This window comes from Corylus avellana, chromosome 6 (assembly GCF_965113065.1).
Source record: "Corylus avellana chromosome 6, dhCorAvel1.hap1.2, whole genome shotgun sequence".
Classification (NCBI taxonomy): domain Eukaryota; kingdom Viridiplantae; phylum Streptophyta; class Magnoliopsida; order Fagales; family Betulaceae; genus Corylus; species Corylus avellana.
Window position 1 is genome coordinate 293966 of NC_142495.1, and position 17643 is coordinate 311608.

A 17643-nucleotide genomic window follows, 5' to 3' on the forward strand; every position below is an offset into this window, starting at 1 on the left:
TTCCAGCAGCCAACATTATCACAAGAACAATAAAAGAAAGCATGGCCCATGCATAATTAAACACCATAATTTCAATGGATCACCATCATATTCAAGTTGTTAATTAGGTTTATTGAACACGCCTAGTTTTTCTTTTAATAAAAAAATATTATAAGCTTAACATGTACTCTGCACTAACTCAAGATCGGTCTAGACAACATGTTTCATAAACTTCAAGCATGAATATGGCTGGGTTAGTTGAGCTTGACATAGAACAAGAACAACAACTATGCCATCTTCAACAAGACATGAAAACAAAAGCATAATGTTTCTTTTTTTTTTTTTTTTTTTTTTTTGCAAGATGGAAAGAGTATATATATATATATATATGTGTGTGTGTGTGTGTGTGTGTGTGTGCAATTAGGTATCACAATATTATTTCTTGTCTTCACAATTTAGCTAGGGTTGAATTTGCATACGAAAACTATGAATTTAATTATGATCTGACAAATATTTCTTTGTGAACCAAACTTCTTATTACTGCAAAAACTTGACAAAATAGGTTATTTGCGTATGTCCGCAGTCTACAATTGTTTAGATTTGTCAGCCACCACACCACACCATATAGCTCCACCTACTCAACCAACCTCTCTACTTATATGGTATAACCCATCCGATCATTCTACTTAAAAAGGTAATGCTTCAAAATGATTTCACAATGCAATCCATTTTATTCATTGGGTCATGATAGCGCCACTAACTTATTCCCATTTATGAGTATCAGAAGATTCAGAACAACCTAATATCAAAACAATCAAAGAAATTATGGGCCATGCAAAATTAAAGACTAGATGATCACCATGGGCCGGCCACCGTATCCTTCTTTTCTCTAACAACCATTTAATTAATTTCATTCCTAGACCACGTACAAAGGGTGCATTCATTTTCACTATAAATTAGGGTGGCCTTTGAAGTAATTTTCTCCATGCAAAACGTAGTTAATTAATCATTAAGACTGCAGAGATAGAGATCATGAGTATGGAGAAGAGTACTACTAAGGCATCGCTCTTTTTTGCCCTCTTGCTTATGGCATTCTTGATTGGTACGGAAGGAGGAAGGGATGTTCCAAAGAAAGATATGGTCTACTCTCCTCAGACTTTCTTGGGCTTAGGCCTTGGTTGGCCATTTCTTGGGGGATGGCCTTGGCCTCTTTTTGGATTCCCCGGTGCTTTTGGTGGTGTAGGCAAAGGCAGCCCTCCTGCTCTCGGCCCTGGTCTCGGAGGCCTTATTCCTGGTATCGGAGGAGGCGGCCCTAAAGGTGCTGGGAGCATCCCTAATATTGCTGATATTAATGGAACTGAAGCCACATCTCCATGACCAAATGCTACTGCTATATATATATATGAATGTTTCTATGGTGTCTTTACAAAATAAAGTAGAATAAATAACGAGCCTTGAATGGTCATGCAGTGGCCTCTTTGGAGGTGTTCAGCCAATATCTCTACATATGGCTAGTGCTAAGTAATGGTCTATATATGAGTAATCAAATAAATGTGTTACAGCGCTATATATACATGTTGCCTCTCTCTCTCTCTCTCTCTCTCTCTCTCTCTCTCTCTATGATTGATGACGATCCGTACGTAGGCGAGTGCTTAATTGCAAAATATATATATATGCACACGATTAACTCCCTGAAGAATGCGAAGAAGATAATTTACATGTGTGTAAGAGCGACTGCCCATTAATCCTCACCCTTAAGGAAAAAGAAAGTATAGTTACATAAAGGTTAAACTCCTACAATTTTCTTATTCACTAAAAATTAAAGACTTAAGAAATATTCAAGCTTGGTTGGTATATTTCCTTTTCCAAGTTTAATGGGCATTAGTGTTAAAGATATATAGAAGACACAAGTATCTCAAATACAAGTAAGCAACCCAACAGTCACAATTGTCCCATAATTCACGCACAACAACTGCTACTCAGTCCCATGATTCACGTTGAATATTCATGCCCAACATGCATGATTTATGGGATGCATTCCCCTTCATACGTACGTCTATATATTGTCCTCTCTTGTAACCAAAATAGATTGAACAAAAATAAGATAAAATGCAGTCTTTACTTTCACCTTCGTTGTTCTTCGCACCATCTCACCTTCCTTCTTAAAATCACAAGAACATTTTTAGTTGTTTGAAGATTCATACTTTGCTCCAAAGTCACGCATGCATCATGCAATATGCTTCAGCTAATTTTCATTTTTGGAAAAGATGATGGGGTTAGCCATCAGAATATTATAAATTAGCCCTTGAAAAATTTACGCATAAATAAACCATTTGTTTTAATGGCCTTTCCACGTGACGCACCTCTAAACATATATTACAAGCCATCATTAATGTCTATGAAATTTATCTAGCTAGCAACTTCCTGAGGTTAATTAATAGGCCACTCCAAGTGACGGGAGATTTAGGTGAGCTTTACATATGCTGAAATTTTACATGCTCCTTCATGTATAGGCTCAAAATCTATTTTTATAGATAAGACGTAACAAGTAAAATATTTAATTTTAAATGGGAATGAATTGCGGAGTCGGTGTTCAGATGCATGACATCTGACTTTAATATATCATGTTAAATCACAATTTTTTTTTCTAAAAGCTTAAGCATATAGGTAATGGTAAACTTAAGCATTTAATTAATATTTTAACATATCACCTCACGTGTGGCTCAAACTACATCTTAATAGGTGATACCCAACACATTAAATATTTAGTTTTAAATGAGGGAGTGAATTCATGTGGAGTCAAGGTTCAAAATCATAACATCTAGTTCTGATACAATGTTAAATAACTAATTATATCAAAAATTTAAGCTGATAGAATAAAATAAATTTAATTATTTAACCAATACGTTAACATCTTCAACTGTTCCTCAACTTTTCCACTAATGGTAAAAAAATTTCACTTACAAGCAATTAGAAAATTCCACTTTAAAAGCAAACTATATACAAAAGTCATTTTCATCCATTTAACCCAAGGGGTCATGATGCCACCAAAAAATTTACTAATTTCATATATTCCCATCGGACAACGTTATCACAATTAGAACAATAAAAGAAATCATGGCCCTTGTAAAATTAAACACCACAATTTCAATGGACCATCATATTCAAGTTGTTAGGTTATAATTATTTGAGTACGTGTACTCAAGACCTAGCTATATATATATATCCGTGGTCTACAATTTTTTAGGTTAATTTTTCAGTCACCACACCATATAATATATTTATATATATGGCTCCACCTACTTAACCAACCTCTCTACTTAAGGTATAAATATAACTCATCAGATCATTCCACTTAAAAGGTAATGCTTCAAAATGATGAATTCTCAACCCGATCCATTTTATTCATTGGGTCATGATGGCACTGCTAAATTATTCCCATTTGTGAGTATCAGAAGATTCAGAACAACCTAATATCAAAACAATCAAAGAAATTATGAGCCATGTAAAATTAAACACTAGATGCTCACCATGGGCCGGCCACCTTATCCTTCTTTTCTCTAACAACCATTTAATTAATTTCATTCCTAGACCACGTAACAAAGGGTGCACTCATTTTCACTATAAATTAGGGTGGGGTTGAAGCAATTCTCTCCATGCAAAAACACAGCTAATTAATCATTAAGACTGCAGATCGAGACAGAGATGAGTATGGAGAAGACCACTAAGGCATCGATCTTTTTCGCCCTCTTGCTTACGACATTCTTGATTGGTACGGAAGGAGGAAGGGATGTTCCAAAGAAAGATATGGTCTACTCTCCTCAGACTTTCTTGGGCTTAGGCCTTGGTTGGCCATTTCTTGGAGGATGCCCTTTTTCCGGATTTCCAGGTGGTTTTGATCTCGGAGGCCTTATTCCTGGTCTCGGAGGCCTTATTCCTGGTCTTGGAGGCATTATTCCAGGTCTTGGAGGCCTTATTCCTGGTATCGGAGGCCTAGGCCCTAAAGCTAATATTCATGGAGTTGAAAGCACACCTCCATGACCAAATGCACCTGCTATATATATATGCATGTTAATTTCTATATATGGTGCCTAATGTAATGGTGCCTTTGCAAATTGATGTAGAAAAAATAATGAGCCTTGAACGGGCAATGGCCTCGATCTTTGGGGTTGTTCAGCCATCTCTACATGTGGCTAGTGCTAAGTAATGGCATATGAGTAATCAAATAATTAATATATGTGTTATAGCTAAACGTTGCCTCTCTCTCTCCCTCTATGATTGATGACGATCCAATTAACTCCTGAAGAATGCGATTCTTACAGTCTTATTAAAACTAGAAGCCAGAATATTACATGCATGTGTATAAGAGTGATTGCCCAATAATCCTCAGCTTTGAGGAAAATAAAGTATAGTTTCAAGCTTGGTTGGTATATTTTGTTTTCCCGGCCAGTTTAATGAGCAAAGTGTTACAGTGATGATAGAGGACGTACACAAGTATCATAAATACAAGTAAGCAACCCAACAGCTACAATTGTCCCATAATTCTCAGTCCCAGGATTCACGCTGATATGTCCATCTATGGTGCAATCAGCCATTCATTGATTGTGTTCCTCATAATTAACGTTAAAATAATCAGGGCTAATAATGTATGTCCACAACCTGTTTTTGTGCCATTTAATATTATAAGTTGTGATTTTAAAGCAATGACTTGTGATACAAAACCGTAGCCTCAGCTGACCTGAGAAATGATGCGTGCAAGTTTTCGAGCATACGAGTTATAATAAAATAATAATAATTCATATTGGATTGTTTCAATATCGGATGAAAGCAATTTTGGTGACGTTAGAAAGCTTATTGATAGGGCTATGAATATGAAGATTTTATATTCATAACATAAATTCATTGTATCATCCGAATGAGATCGCTGGGTGTTTTTTATATAATCTAATAAGGACAGCCTTGACCGCAGTTTAAAAGGTTGATTTTTATTATTATTATTATTATTATTATTATTATTTATCTCAATCTCTTGATTTAATTTTTGGTTTTGGAAAGAGTTGTGAATTGTGCATTGTTGAGGGTTTTTTTTTTTTTTTGTTAATGACGGAGAACCTCATAAGACATGGTCACTTGATGTATTTACCCTTGAAGGGCAAACTTCTCCCTCTCCCCTCCCATGAAACACACACAAATCGGGTTGCGAGCATAGTCCTAAAAAATTGTTTACACCCCCAAGAGATTCAGATCTTAGACATGGTAGAGATCAATGCCACCAAGTCCAAAGCCTTCACTACTTGAATCAACCCAAGAACAATTTTATTTGATTTTTACGATTCACTACATCTTACTCTGCATCAATTGGTAACAAAGCCAAAGTGCGCTGCATAGAAAAGCATACATTTGTGTGCCGTTATGTAGATGCAAATACGTACGTAGGTGGGTTTCTTGGCCTCCTACCTCGATCGGCCGTCTGCTAAAGTTCTATAATGGTCCAGTTTTTGACTTGCAAGCAATCGAAGTTGTTCTGCGTAAATGATAATGCTTCAAAAGCATTTCCCTTTCTTGACCCAAATCCATTTATTCATCTTTTTTATTGTTGCTTTGAGTCATGAAGCCATTAATGAAGTTACCATATATTCCTATATATCAATCAGAGTAACTCAATATATACGACAATAATACAAGAGATCATACAGGCCAAGCAAACTTAATTAAATACCATTCCTTGAGGATTGAATTCATGAGGCCGGCCAGATCATGAAACTTAAATTTAAATTGAGTTTTGAATAACAACGAAGCCAGCTTCCCCACATATATGCTTCTGTTCAAGTACTGCGATGACAACTGCTGACTCTTAGAATTTTTGCACAGAGAAAACCAATTAAACTACTTATTTAGCACCTTCAAATCAATTAGTTTATTATATATTAATCAGAGGATTACCGTAAAAAAAACAGTATATGTTATTATATTTTTCTGCAACTGAGCTTCCATTGAGATTGAACATCTAGCTATATAAATGATACAGCTATGATTAAGCCTATATCTTTTGATTTATCATTAGTTTTTGTTTAATGTATATATGCATTATTTTAAGCCGTACGTGAGAGCATGTCTATCCTTCTACTTTCAGCTTGTCTATTCCTTCACACCATGATATTCAACGTAAAAGGCAAACTTTAAACCACCATATTAATTAGTCCACGGGACCACGGGCCACCTAATTAATTGTATCAACAACAATCGAAACGAGGAAGCGCCCCATGCAGAGACCATTTAATTTGGTTGCCAAACCGAGTATGAAAAGGGTGCCGTCATTTTCACCACTTGCACTATAAATTGAAACAATTCTCCTCCATCCAAAACACAAATTAAGTGACAAAATCAAAGAGATTTCCATGAAGAGCACAAGCACTACCACTACTAAAGCGTGGCTGATTTTGATTCTCTTTCTCATGGCATTTCTTGTTACAACTAAAGGAGGACAAGAAAAGCCTATCAAAGATGGGACTCATGACCACTCTGATAACCATCCTATCTTTGGTTCGCCATTTTTTCCATGCCCTTTTTTTACTACTTGTTGTGTTTTCTTTCCTGGTCTTGGTCCCGGTCCTTATGGAGGCCCTCCTCCTGGTCCTGGTCCTTATGGAGGTCCTCCTCCTTGTTCCGAAGGCATCCCAAGCCCTGGTTGGCCAAAACCCGATGGACCTAAACCTCATGAGCCCAAGGATAACTGCGCTGGCGGGCACGAAGACACTCCTAAAGGTGATGGTGAACCGGGTGAACAATACCCATAACCAAAATGGGAGCATGCATGTGTTTGTGCTCTCTGGCTACTATATAAGTAAATAAAATGAAGAGCAACAATATATATATATATACCTAAAAGTAAAATAATGAGCCTTGGAGAATAAGGCTTGACCTGTTGTGGGCATGTATCATTTACGTGGCTTGTGCTGTGTAATGGTTCAGTACTAAAATAAATGTGCATTTTCTATGTTTTAAACTTTTAACTCTCTCTCTCCCCCTCTCTCCCTCCAACTATGCTATGCTATTGATTTGTATCATAATGGAAGGGAAGATTATACAAAATAGGTACCTGCTTCAGGATCTGAAAATTGGAAAAAAAAAAAAAAAAAAAATGAAGAAGATTACAAGATTATACATCCAAAATGGGCCCAAATGCTACTGATCAGATCCAACCCACCTTAGGTTGATGTCCTCTCTTCTAGGAATTTCCCTCCCCCTGGGCCCTGACTCATGATCTCTTAGCCTCAGCAAAACCCAACCCACCCCTCCTATCCAAAACCTCTCTCCCCCTCCGTCAACCATCGGAAATACCCCTCTTTTAGTCTTTTACGACCTTTGTTAGGCTACAAGGCTCATCCAAAAGTGTTGAGCCTACCCTATGGAATTTGCCTTGATTTACCCTTGTCCCATTGGAAACAAGTTGCAGCAATCCAATTCAGAAGCCCAACATCACCACGATGGGTCAAGATATTCTTTCGACCGAACCTCAAGCCCACTCCCAATTCCATGCTTCCCACTTACGGTTTGACGATGAGAACCTACATTCCCTACCATTTATTCGGTTTGTTCTTATCTTGCCCCCCGTTTTTAAGGGGACAAAAATAAAAAAGAAAGAAAGCAGCTTTGAAATGAACCAACAATGAAAATGAAAACCAAGTCCTAGCGTTGAGAAGAGCAGGAGGGGTGGCGAATCATTTTCATACACAGCTTTATGCCACTGATTCAAATAGTGATTTTCAAAATAATTTTTGAAGAAATGATAAAACAGAAATAACAGGTTAAATAGAAAACAAGATAGACTGTTACAGGACATGAACCGTTATTAGTGAGTGGCAACTAAATCAGGGTAAGGCCATTAAAACTGCTCTAACCCCAGGAGCGTTTATATAATTCGGCCTAACTCCACTGCCCCAGTCCGAACGCCAACTCCCATTAATACCTAATTAAGCCAGACAGCGTATTATACGTTACAGACACTTGAGCATCTAACAACAACAACAGAGATAAATAAACATGTTTTAGGGGTTCAATCTGACGACTACTTCACCCATATAACTTTGTTCTTGACCAAAACCCAACACAGTCATTAGGTATATATTAGTAGCTTCAACTGCAAAATATTATCACCACAAGTATGAACAAGTTGTCTACTGCCATGCCCAAACAATTGTTCCATTTCCCTTTCACTTGAAGCAGTTCGTACAAAACCCTGCTGTAGCCATAAGAGAAATAAATTAGTGTTATTGATAGAAAAATGCAGATCCCTCCTACACTACAAGTAAATACGGGCGGAAAACACTACAACTGTCTAGAATCTAAAGAGGAAACAAGAAGTCAACCTTTTTGTATTATCATTCTCATCACTCGCTCAATAAAGTTCAAAAAATAAACCTTTGAAAAGTTTCAATTCTCATCACTATCGTACATGAACATGACATTGAAATTCTCATCACTTAAACATCAGGTGTTGGGTCAATCATACAAATAAAAATTAGATTTCCAAGTAATTTAGTGCCCTGAACAACTTCAAATAATTACACACCTATTTGTCCTGAAAATGGTGAATATTTGTCAATGCACCAAAAGACCCTCCCAAGTGGGTTTTAAACCGCAACTTCTTGTTCACAATGTTTATTTCCTTTCAAGTGTGTACTTGTTCTCCAAACTTGCACAGTACCACAGGCATGCATTGTCCTAATCTACTACTACTATTATACATTCAGAGAGATAAAGCGCCTGAAAAACACTTACATAATCAGTTATCAAGCCTGAGCCTCAACTGGTTGAAGGAAGGAAGATTCTAATGAGTTCTCTCACTGTGACGTTTTTCCTACAGGTGGGGCATTTGCTCTGTGTACTTATTGCGGTCTTAATACATGTCTTACAGAATATGTGACCACACCTTGTCGACATTTCCTCGACTAATGGACCCATGCAAATTGGACAGCTAAAGGTAGGCTCCTTTGGCGGTGAAGGTAGCTTTGTCACATTCTCTCTCTGCCAAAAAGACATTAAAATTAGTTCTGAACCGCACAGAGATACACACAGTATATCCAATCACATCCTTCAGTTTCAAGATCGTTTACGGACTTCTTGTCCAAAAGGTGACATGAGACTTCATTAAATAACATAGAGCATGGCTCATGGCCAATGCAAGAGTAATTGCAAAATAGGCACCACTATCAACAGAGTAATCATAACATGTATCAAACATTCCATGAAGACAATGAATGCATCATGCCACTTCAAACCTGCATGCTACTGAAATAAATGTGACAACAAAGGAAATCTAATAAACAAGAGCAGAACACCAAGAGCACCTGTGCTGGTGCCATATTATTTGTTATAAAAACTACTTCAAAATAATAAGTGAAGTAACCACGTCATACATGGCACAATATGGCAGGTGCTATAGGGATAATGCCAGGCACAATTCCAGATGTGTGATACATATTCCAACCTTCATAGGCTTCATTTGTTATTTATGAAGCATATTCCAAATAACATGCTTCTAATGTAGGAAAAAAATTCCAGCCAAAGGCCATCAGTGTACCCTATAAAACAGGTTCAAATCTCATTGGTGAGTGAACTAATTGCCAGGCCAAACAAAAAGGGCATAATTTGTAGGTAGGGGTGTCAAAAATTACCGGAAAACCAGAACCGGAACTGGGAAACCAGGGACCCAGTTCCGGTTCCGGTTTGAAAAATCCAAAAACCAGGAAACTGAGTTTCCATTTTATATATATATATGCTAAGTTGAAATTTTCAAACAGTCAATTTGGAGAGTAGGAAAAATGAAAAACAAAGAAATATATTGTTTGAATATTTATATACATATATATTTATTGTTGGTAGTTTATATTTATAGTTGTAATATTTATATATATTGTTACTTTAGTGTATAATATTAACATCTAAACAAGATTTATGGAATTCTGGTGTTGGGTTTATTGGGTTGATTGTAGTAGTTGTTCATTTTCTGATGTTGGGGTCTTAAGCATCTGAAAATTTGGTCAATTAGGTCACTTATTTGACGCATTTCTTTGAATAAAGTTTGGTTCTTACAATTTCTTAGGCTCACGATGAAATATACTGTTTGAATATATATAAAGTATTTATTGTTGGTAGTTTATATTTATTGTTGTCATAATTATTTGAAACAATCACAACAAAGCTCCATTAATTTAGACAAAAAAGACTAATAGATTTTTTAAAAAAATGAGCCAACTTAGGAAAAAATAAAAGGGGGGGGGCTTATTTTAGGCCCAATACCTAAAATAAGCCCAAAAAATAATTTTCTTAAAAAACCGGTTACAGGACCGGGTAAAACCGGAACCGGCCGGTAACCGGGGTCCCGGTTCTGGTTCCGGTTTCTCAAAACCGAGAACCGGGGTACTCCGGTTCCGGTTCCCGATTTTGGCCAAAAACCGGGAAACCGGACCGGGTTGACATCCCTATTTGTAGGCATATACTTCAATTCACTAGCGCAGAATGCAGTATATATTTGATAAGCTCCTCTTGGCTGCAAAAAAAAGATATAAAAATAAAAAAATAAAAAAAATAAAAAGACCCCATCTACCATATTCTATTTACAGAAATCTCACAAGTAATCCAATCCACAGGACAAGATGCAATATAGTAAATTAATTTCAAAAATGCCAAGCAATTGTACCCTGCAGTTGCAATGTGTCATGAAACAAAAGCTTGGAGTTGGGTCAAAATCCAAGTAACTAAACATCTGTTTTTTAAGAAAAAAGGCATTCAACTTTTTGTAACAAATATCAATTTTAAAATGCTAACCACTTTACCTCCTTGAATTCAATAACAGTCTAATGGATCTAAAAGCCATACCTGTATGTATTTAATTTAGGCATGTTTAGCTGTATGGCAGGTTCAGTTATATTAACTTTTAAGTCTTTTATTTTGTTCTTTGAAAAAAGGAAATGATTATGTGGACGTCTTTATCAAGCATAAAAGTTTCAGCAAATAGAGGAAAGAATTACCGTCAGATATGAAAGAGAAACATCAATTATTACTATTAGTTATCCATCCAATGACCCAAACACATAAAATAAACAACGTATTGAAGGATTGCTTTTACCGTAGAATTGCTACTGCTTTCCAAATTTATGTAATAGTCACAATTAATAATTGTTTGGTTGGGTGGAGCTCTTCTACGCTTGTTGCGGTTATTCTGGGTAACCCTAGTCCTTTCGTCTGCAATGATCACAGGTAAGAGAGAGAGAGAGAGATGTGAGCAAGCAACACTTGAAATACCAAATAAATGCATGGATTCAGCTAAGAACAAAGGATATGAAACAGAATAAAACAAAATGACAAATAGACCATTTGGCTGCCCAAGAATAAAATTCATACAAGAAAAATGGGGCAACTACAACTTGCTAGAATAAGGTCCAGCTCATTCTTTAGAGATAAAGCAGAATCTTGAAAGAACAACCACCAATAAAATTAAAAAGAAATTAATAGTGATAACACATTTTCTCCAAGATTATACAGGGTAGTCTAATATGACTGATAGGTTTTTTAATTCAAACCTCAGATTTTCTCCCACCAAAAGCACACAAAAAAAAAGAAGGAAACCCAAGGATTCCACCCTTGTTCCCACAAGTTGCACAATTTACATGAAGTTCCATCAATGGTACAACAAAAAGTGTTAGTGACACAAGACACATGCATACAACACACGCACGCAAACAAACAAACAAGAAAGATGTGAGGTTTCCATAATACCTCCAATATACTTTTGAACAAGATCTATCTCGCTAGAATGTTAACTAAGTCCAACTACTGAATTCCTACAACAGCATATTCCACAGAAGATGCTCTTTGAAACCTTCTTGGTTCCCTTGAATTTTGGAATTAGAGCATACTCAACTTATTTTCATAAAATAGCCATTTTCTTTTTCTCCAGTTAAGATTCTCCTCTTCGTATATTCAGCTCCCCTCCTAGCTAAATCCTTCTCCACGATTACAATTTAAAAAATATAAAAACCGAAAGCACGATTCTGCATTTTTTTGTTCTAAAGATTGAGCTCCTGTATCCACTCACCGTGCCACTTCATAAAATCATCCACTAGTCACCAATACTAAATAAACTTTCAACAATTATTTTTGTATATATGGGACCTAAAGCAGATAGCTTCTAAAGATTGAGCTCCCTCATCCACTCATCATTAAGAACTCAGCATAAATTAACAGGCAACATACTGCCAAAAAGAAAACTCAATTTTCTAAGAGAAATCACCAGACCCCACAGCGACAAATACAATGATGAACCAATAAAGTCGACCCTCAAGGAAAGAACATTGAAAAATAAAGAGCATATTTTGCAGGGGGGAAACAGACATGAAAATAAACCCAAATATCCAGAAGCTCCCAGTTATGAAAGAAAACAAATAACAGAATTAATGAGGTTACCTATATCCACATCCACTATAGTCCTTCCACCATTCCGTCTAGAATTGTTTTTGGCCTAACATTACATAAACAGGGTTTATAAGATTAATTACAACAGCAGCAAAGCACATAGTGATATCAAAATGAAACAAACTTCTATAAAATTAAAGAGCCATACTTCAGCAAAAGCCCTGGGGGATGATTCAATGACATCATCATCAATGGCTTCAACATCAATCATAGCAGGTACAGACCGCCCAAGTTGGCCAGTTTCAATTTCATTAGGCACCACTTGAGTCGAAGTCCCCTCCTGATCCCGACTGTCACTTGGTGGTGCAGTGTTGAGATCTAAGTCCAGTATCGCCTTCCTACGACGATACCCTCTTACAGGAGCCCCCCTGGCCGCCCGAGTGCTCATGCTAAAAACAATGAGATTCCTATCCAAGTTTCAAAGCCTGAAAAACATAAAGGAGAAGAATAAGATCAATTTTCTCTTCCACAATATCAAGAATAGAAGATACATGTTTAAAGTATAAGCTATTCATAAAGGTCACATACATAACTGCGTCCACATGTCTAGACTTTAGGAGTTGTGCATCTTCACAAATCACACACAACCCCAAGACATCAATGTCCCCATAATTAATAGATTCAAACGTAAACCTTTTACCCAAGATTTTGGCATTATGCTATATGCTACTACCGTGACACCAATGTACACATACGTCTTTTCTTTTTTTAATTTCTACCTAAATATACAAGTAATTCACGAATGTGCAGCGTTGATCCCACATTCCCATTTAAAAAAGAATAAATCCAGAACTTTTTCTAAAGTTCCACATACCTAATCTAAACATTTATATGTACAGAACACAACCATCTTATGTAACTAAAAGAATAAGAGTTGACCAAGTGACCCTCATGTTTCGAATAATACAGTTCCAAAAAATTGAACTTGAATCTTCACACACTTAAAAAGATAAAAAGATTATCAACTTCATACAACTGAAGTTTTAAATCAACTCTACTATGTCACGCCAAACAAGGCTCAACTCTGACGGCACAAGATAACATTATAATTGAAAAACAGAAAAAGAAACCATATCCCAACCGAAGAAGGCTTAAGAAAACCATATCACAATATTTATCTAAAGAAAAATAAAATAAAATATATTAAAAATTTCAGTCATACTATGAGCAAAACAATAAAATTACGATTTCTTTTAACGAAAAAATCGACCTTTCCTAAAGATTTTTAAGCCCCAAACACAAACACTCAAATTGCCACAACTTCAGCTAGCATCGGACTCTGCCATCGAAAAATGAATCGATTTTTCCCCCAAAAAAAAAAAAATAAAAAAAAAATAAAATCCTAAATCCCTAACATCACAAAAGATCAGATATCAAAAATCGTAACAAAACATAGCAATCAAACCCCCTGACCTGATCGATTCACACAATGCTATCCAAACAAAAACCCTAATCGATTACTTAAAACAGAAAAAGGGGAATATTCAAAAAGAAAATGGAGATTTCGATTCAAACAAAAAACGTACCTTTAATCGGCGAGTTTCGGAAGCAACACAAAATGATCAAATTGTGAAACTTTCTTCGTATATAAATACGTATATGTATTCCAAAAGTTTTAGGGAGAGAGAGAGAGGGCTTCAACACAAGAAAGTAGCATATAAGCCATAAGGGAGAGTGCAACAAAAGAGGTAGGGGCCGGGGAGAGGAACAGGCTGTGACAGAGTTTCATTGTGACAGACGTGGGCAATGAGGATGCGTCCACGTAGGCCCAGCCGCGTTTGATGGACACGTGTAGGCATAAGAATGGTACAAAGAGCGTGTATTCCGACACGTGCGGTCATGGGCTCCGTGTTTCAGTCTAATTTGAATTTTATAATAGGCGGAAATTCAGAATATTAACGTATGCCGTGACGGTGAATAATGATTACTCGTGGACCTCTCGGTTTGAATAGAAACGAAGTCGTTTCAATGGCTTGTGCGTCTTGATTGGTTTATACCGCCACCACTGAAAGCTATACAAAACCCGCTTCCAGCATTACCTACTGAGGTGTAAACAGAAGAAACCAGAGGAAGAGAAAGAAATCAAAGATTGAGCATTGACCATCGCCTCCACTTCACGGAACTGCCGCCTGCCGGTGGCTAACTCCCCTCAAATTTTTCTTTTTGTCTATTCCCTTTTATTTAAGGTCTACGATTGAGTCTGTTATTGATAATTAATCAGACGGTCCAAACTAAGGCTCTTCAAATAGCCAAATTCATGACAAAAGAACGAAACAAATAGGCACTCGTGTTTCATTTGTGTTGACACTTGAAAGAAGATGATTGTATTATAAGAGCATTGCTATTCTACATCATGGATTCTTTATATTGATGCCAACTGTAGATGTTTTGTTTTAAGAACTTCAACTGAAAGGTTTATTTTTTGAAAGGTTTAATTCAACCATTTTTTTTTTCATTAACAATTGTACTTGTTTACTAAGAGTGCATCATTTATAAATCTAACAATTTAATAAGGATCTGATGTCTTTTACGTCCTCTAATTGAGAGTTAACATGTTAAGCATGGAACACAATACCGAAATGCACATCCACACCAAATCAAGTCTACCTTATTTGGAAAAACCCATTATTTTGGAAGGGTTGGTCGCACAATAATGGCCTTTTAGGACCCAGATTGCACCATCATTGTTGAAGATATTCTCAATAGTTTTCAATTGGCAAATAAAACCATAAAAGGTTAGTACTTGAGGATGTAATAATACAACAAAAGAATTAAGACAAGGTTGCAAGGATATTTCCCTGAAATTAGAATTCCATCAAACGATTTAAGTATCTTTATAAAATTTTAATATCTTTCTTTTTTATTGGCAATAACTTTTGGATATGGGGGAACTAATATCAAAATCCAAATTTGGTATGCCAGATTTTCAAACCTTTTTTGATCACATGGTTTCACCTATATAATTGTAAGGTAGTAGAGAAAGCTACTCAAGGTGCAAAATTAGAACACTATATCCATCACAAATCATACTTGTACTCACCAAGCCGAAAGATATGGAGAAGTCTTCACTCAAACTGGCTTTCTTGGTTGCGCTCTTGGTCATTGCCTCTAGTAAGAAATTCTCATTTCTTTCAATTGTTTTATTGTTCACCATTAATTGGATTCATATATTTCACAGCATAAAATATGTGAGAAGAAATAAACTAATTGTTGAAGTATAACTAAAATTGTCTGTTTCTTAATTCCCAAATGTGGTGGCTGCAGGTTTTCAATACAAAGCAGATGCAAGGAATGTTGTAGTAATTCACTGCACACCTGAGCTAAGATGCCTTAACCCATGCGAGTGCAAACTTGGCCATTGTGTGTGTCACCCTCCAAATGAAGATTCGGTTGCAAAAGCCTTCATCAATCACTTACAGATGCAAGAACAAATTTCACATTGAATTACAAGACAACAGAAGTAAACCTTTTTTTCTAAGGAAAAAAAAAAACTTGATTCATAGAGCATTGTACTTCTCGGGGAGTCATGTTACTTACCCTAAGTGGAATAAAATGAATAACACATATCCTGAAGTTTTAATTTAACTCTTCATATTATTACTATTATTCCTACTTTATCAATTAATGGAAACACTATTTGACAATGAACCATCTTTAACATATCAAAGATGATAAATTCTTTTGTGATTTTAAGGTTTGGTCCTATGAACAGGACTTGGGACAGGAGCTTGATGTTTGGGTCTTTATTGGACAAGTTTTAGCTTAAAACCCAAGTTTCGCCCTGCCTGCCACCACCTTTCAAAACTGTAATCATGGCTTGAAAATTCCATTTCATGAAGACATGCATTTTGAATGAACATATGGCATCTGGCTCTGCCCATGACCAGCTGATGAGAATCTTCTATTTTGTTATTTATGATTGCATGGTATGGGAGCTTGATCTTGTTTTCGGTCGCGATCTAAAATCCCTATGGTTCTGTTTGCTAATGGTTTTTGAAGAGTAATGAAGAACAATACACGAGTTACACCAGACTCCTAACGCTTAGCAGAAAGAAGTGGCGGTGAAAGCAAAGTGTCAACAGGATATTTCCTGAAAATTCAATAATTGCTTCACATATTATACAGAAATATGCATAAATGACTAAGTAAAACTTATTTTTTGTTTTCAAAGTTAGAAAGAAGCTAATCACCTTGACTCAAAACAACAATGATAGTACCACTAGAAAATACAGATTGCCAGTGTCTCCCAATTAGAGAAATTCATAACTAGTAATCAAGTCATACACACAATGCGTTGAAAACATTTGTTAGTTTCAACTGGAATATACGACACATTGTAGCATCTTCACAACATTTTTAAAACTTAAATAATGACAAGTGATGCTTTAAGGGGAACATGAAGGAGAAAAAAAATAAAAGAGAATCTCTTTCTACAAAACTGTTGTTTCTAACAGCAGTTACCAGTGCTATTAGAAAGTTTTAGATTATCTTGACCCCAAAACCAAAGCCCTAAAACTATTCGACATGTTTCTAGAAAGAAATTACGACTCTTACCCTTTAAACAATATTGGGCGCGTTTTCAGAAGCAACACAAGTTGTTTATGTCTCTGTGTATGTGTGTTTGAGTGCGTGTAGTTACCATAACCCTTTGAACATCCACACCTTATTAGCTTCACCAATAAAACAGGTATTATATCTTATTTCACAAAGTGATCTTAATAGTGAGATAGCCCGAAATCACAACACAAGCAAGATGCAAGCATAAATGCTAATGCTACTCTAACCTGTATGCTCCTTGGAGAAAAACCTTCAATCATTTCCTTCTGAGCAGGGATTCTGAGTGCACTGCATGTACATCTCATCCACTTTCCCGCAGAAAATCTTTTACTAATGTCATTTCTAGCTTTAGGTGGAACGTTTTTGCAACAGTTCAAACAGGGAGCATGTGAAAAATGCACAAACATGGAGTATTCAGCATTGCGCTTCCACACTTGAGAGTTATTTCTCTGACAATTAATCAAAGAATTATGCCCAGGAGGAATTATTGGTTCCAAGCTGAGCACCCATATTTAACAAATGATTGCATGTCTACATGGAAGAGATTCACAAAAAGGCCCCAAAGAAGTACATGACAAAACAAAGTCAATTAGTCATTGTGTAAAAGAACAATCATAATACAAGAGAAGT

The 17643-nt window shown here is 36.2% G+C and overlaps 1 protein-coding gene across 2 annotated transcripts; it reads right to left on the reverse strand.

Moving 5' to 3' along the window:
• Window positions 1-7769: 7769 nt before the first annotated feature.
• Window positions 7770-14145, reverse strand: LOC132188663 (RING/U-box superfamily protein). Of its 2 annotated transcripts, none has more exons than XM_059603184.2 (6): window positions 13983-14145; window positions 12605-12881; window positions 12448-12502; window positions 11111-11226; window positions 8761-9006; window positions 7770-8218 (listed from the first exon to the last, which is right to left on the reverse strand). In XM_059603184.2, the coding sequence occupies exons 2-5, from the start codon at window positions 12842-12844 to the stop codon at window positions 8785-8787; spliced, it is 633 nt and encodes a 210-aa protein (XP_059459167.1). In that variant the 5' UTR covers window positions 12845-12881; window positions 13983-14145; the 3' UTR covers window positions 7770-8218; window positions 8761-8784. The 2 variants fall into 2 exon arrangements, with proteins under 2 accessions (XP_059459167.1, XP_059459166.1); XM_059603183.2 differs by having other exon boundaries at window positions 7770-8221; window positions 13983-14143.
• Between the last annotated feature and the right edge of the window lie 3498 nt (window positions 14146-17643).

Excerpts from the sequence above, each read along its gene's own strand:
- LOC132188663 (XM_059603184.2), bottom strand. The coding sequence starts at position 12,844 with ATGAGCACTCGGGCGGCCAGGGGGGCTCCTGTAAGAGGGTATCGTCGT. Across the intron at positions 12,503-12,604 it reads CCCCCAGGGCTTTTGCTGAA|GCCAAAAACAATTCTAGACG; the intron begins GTATGGCTCTTT and ends ATGTAATGTTAG. Across the intron at positions 9,007-11,110 it reads AAAGCAGTAGCAATTCTACG|AGAGAGAATGTGACAAAGCT; the intron begins GTAAAAGCAATC and ends TCTTTTTGGCAG.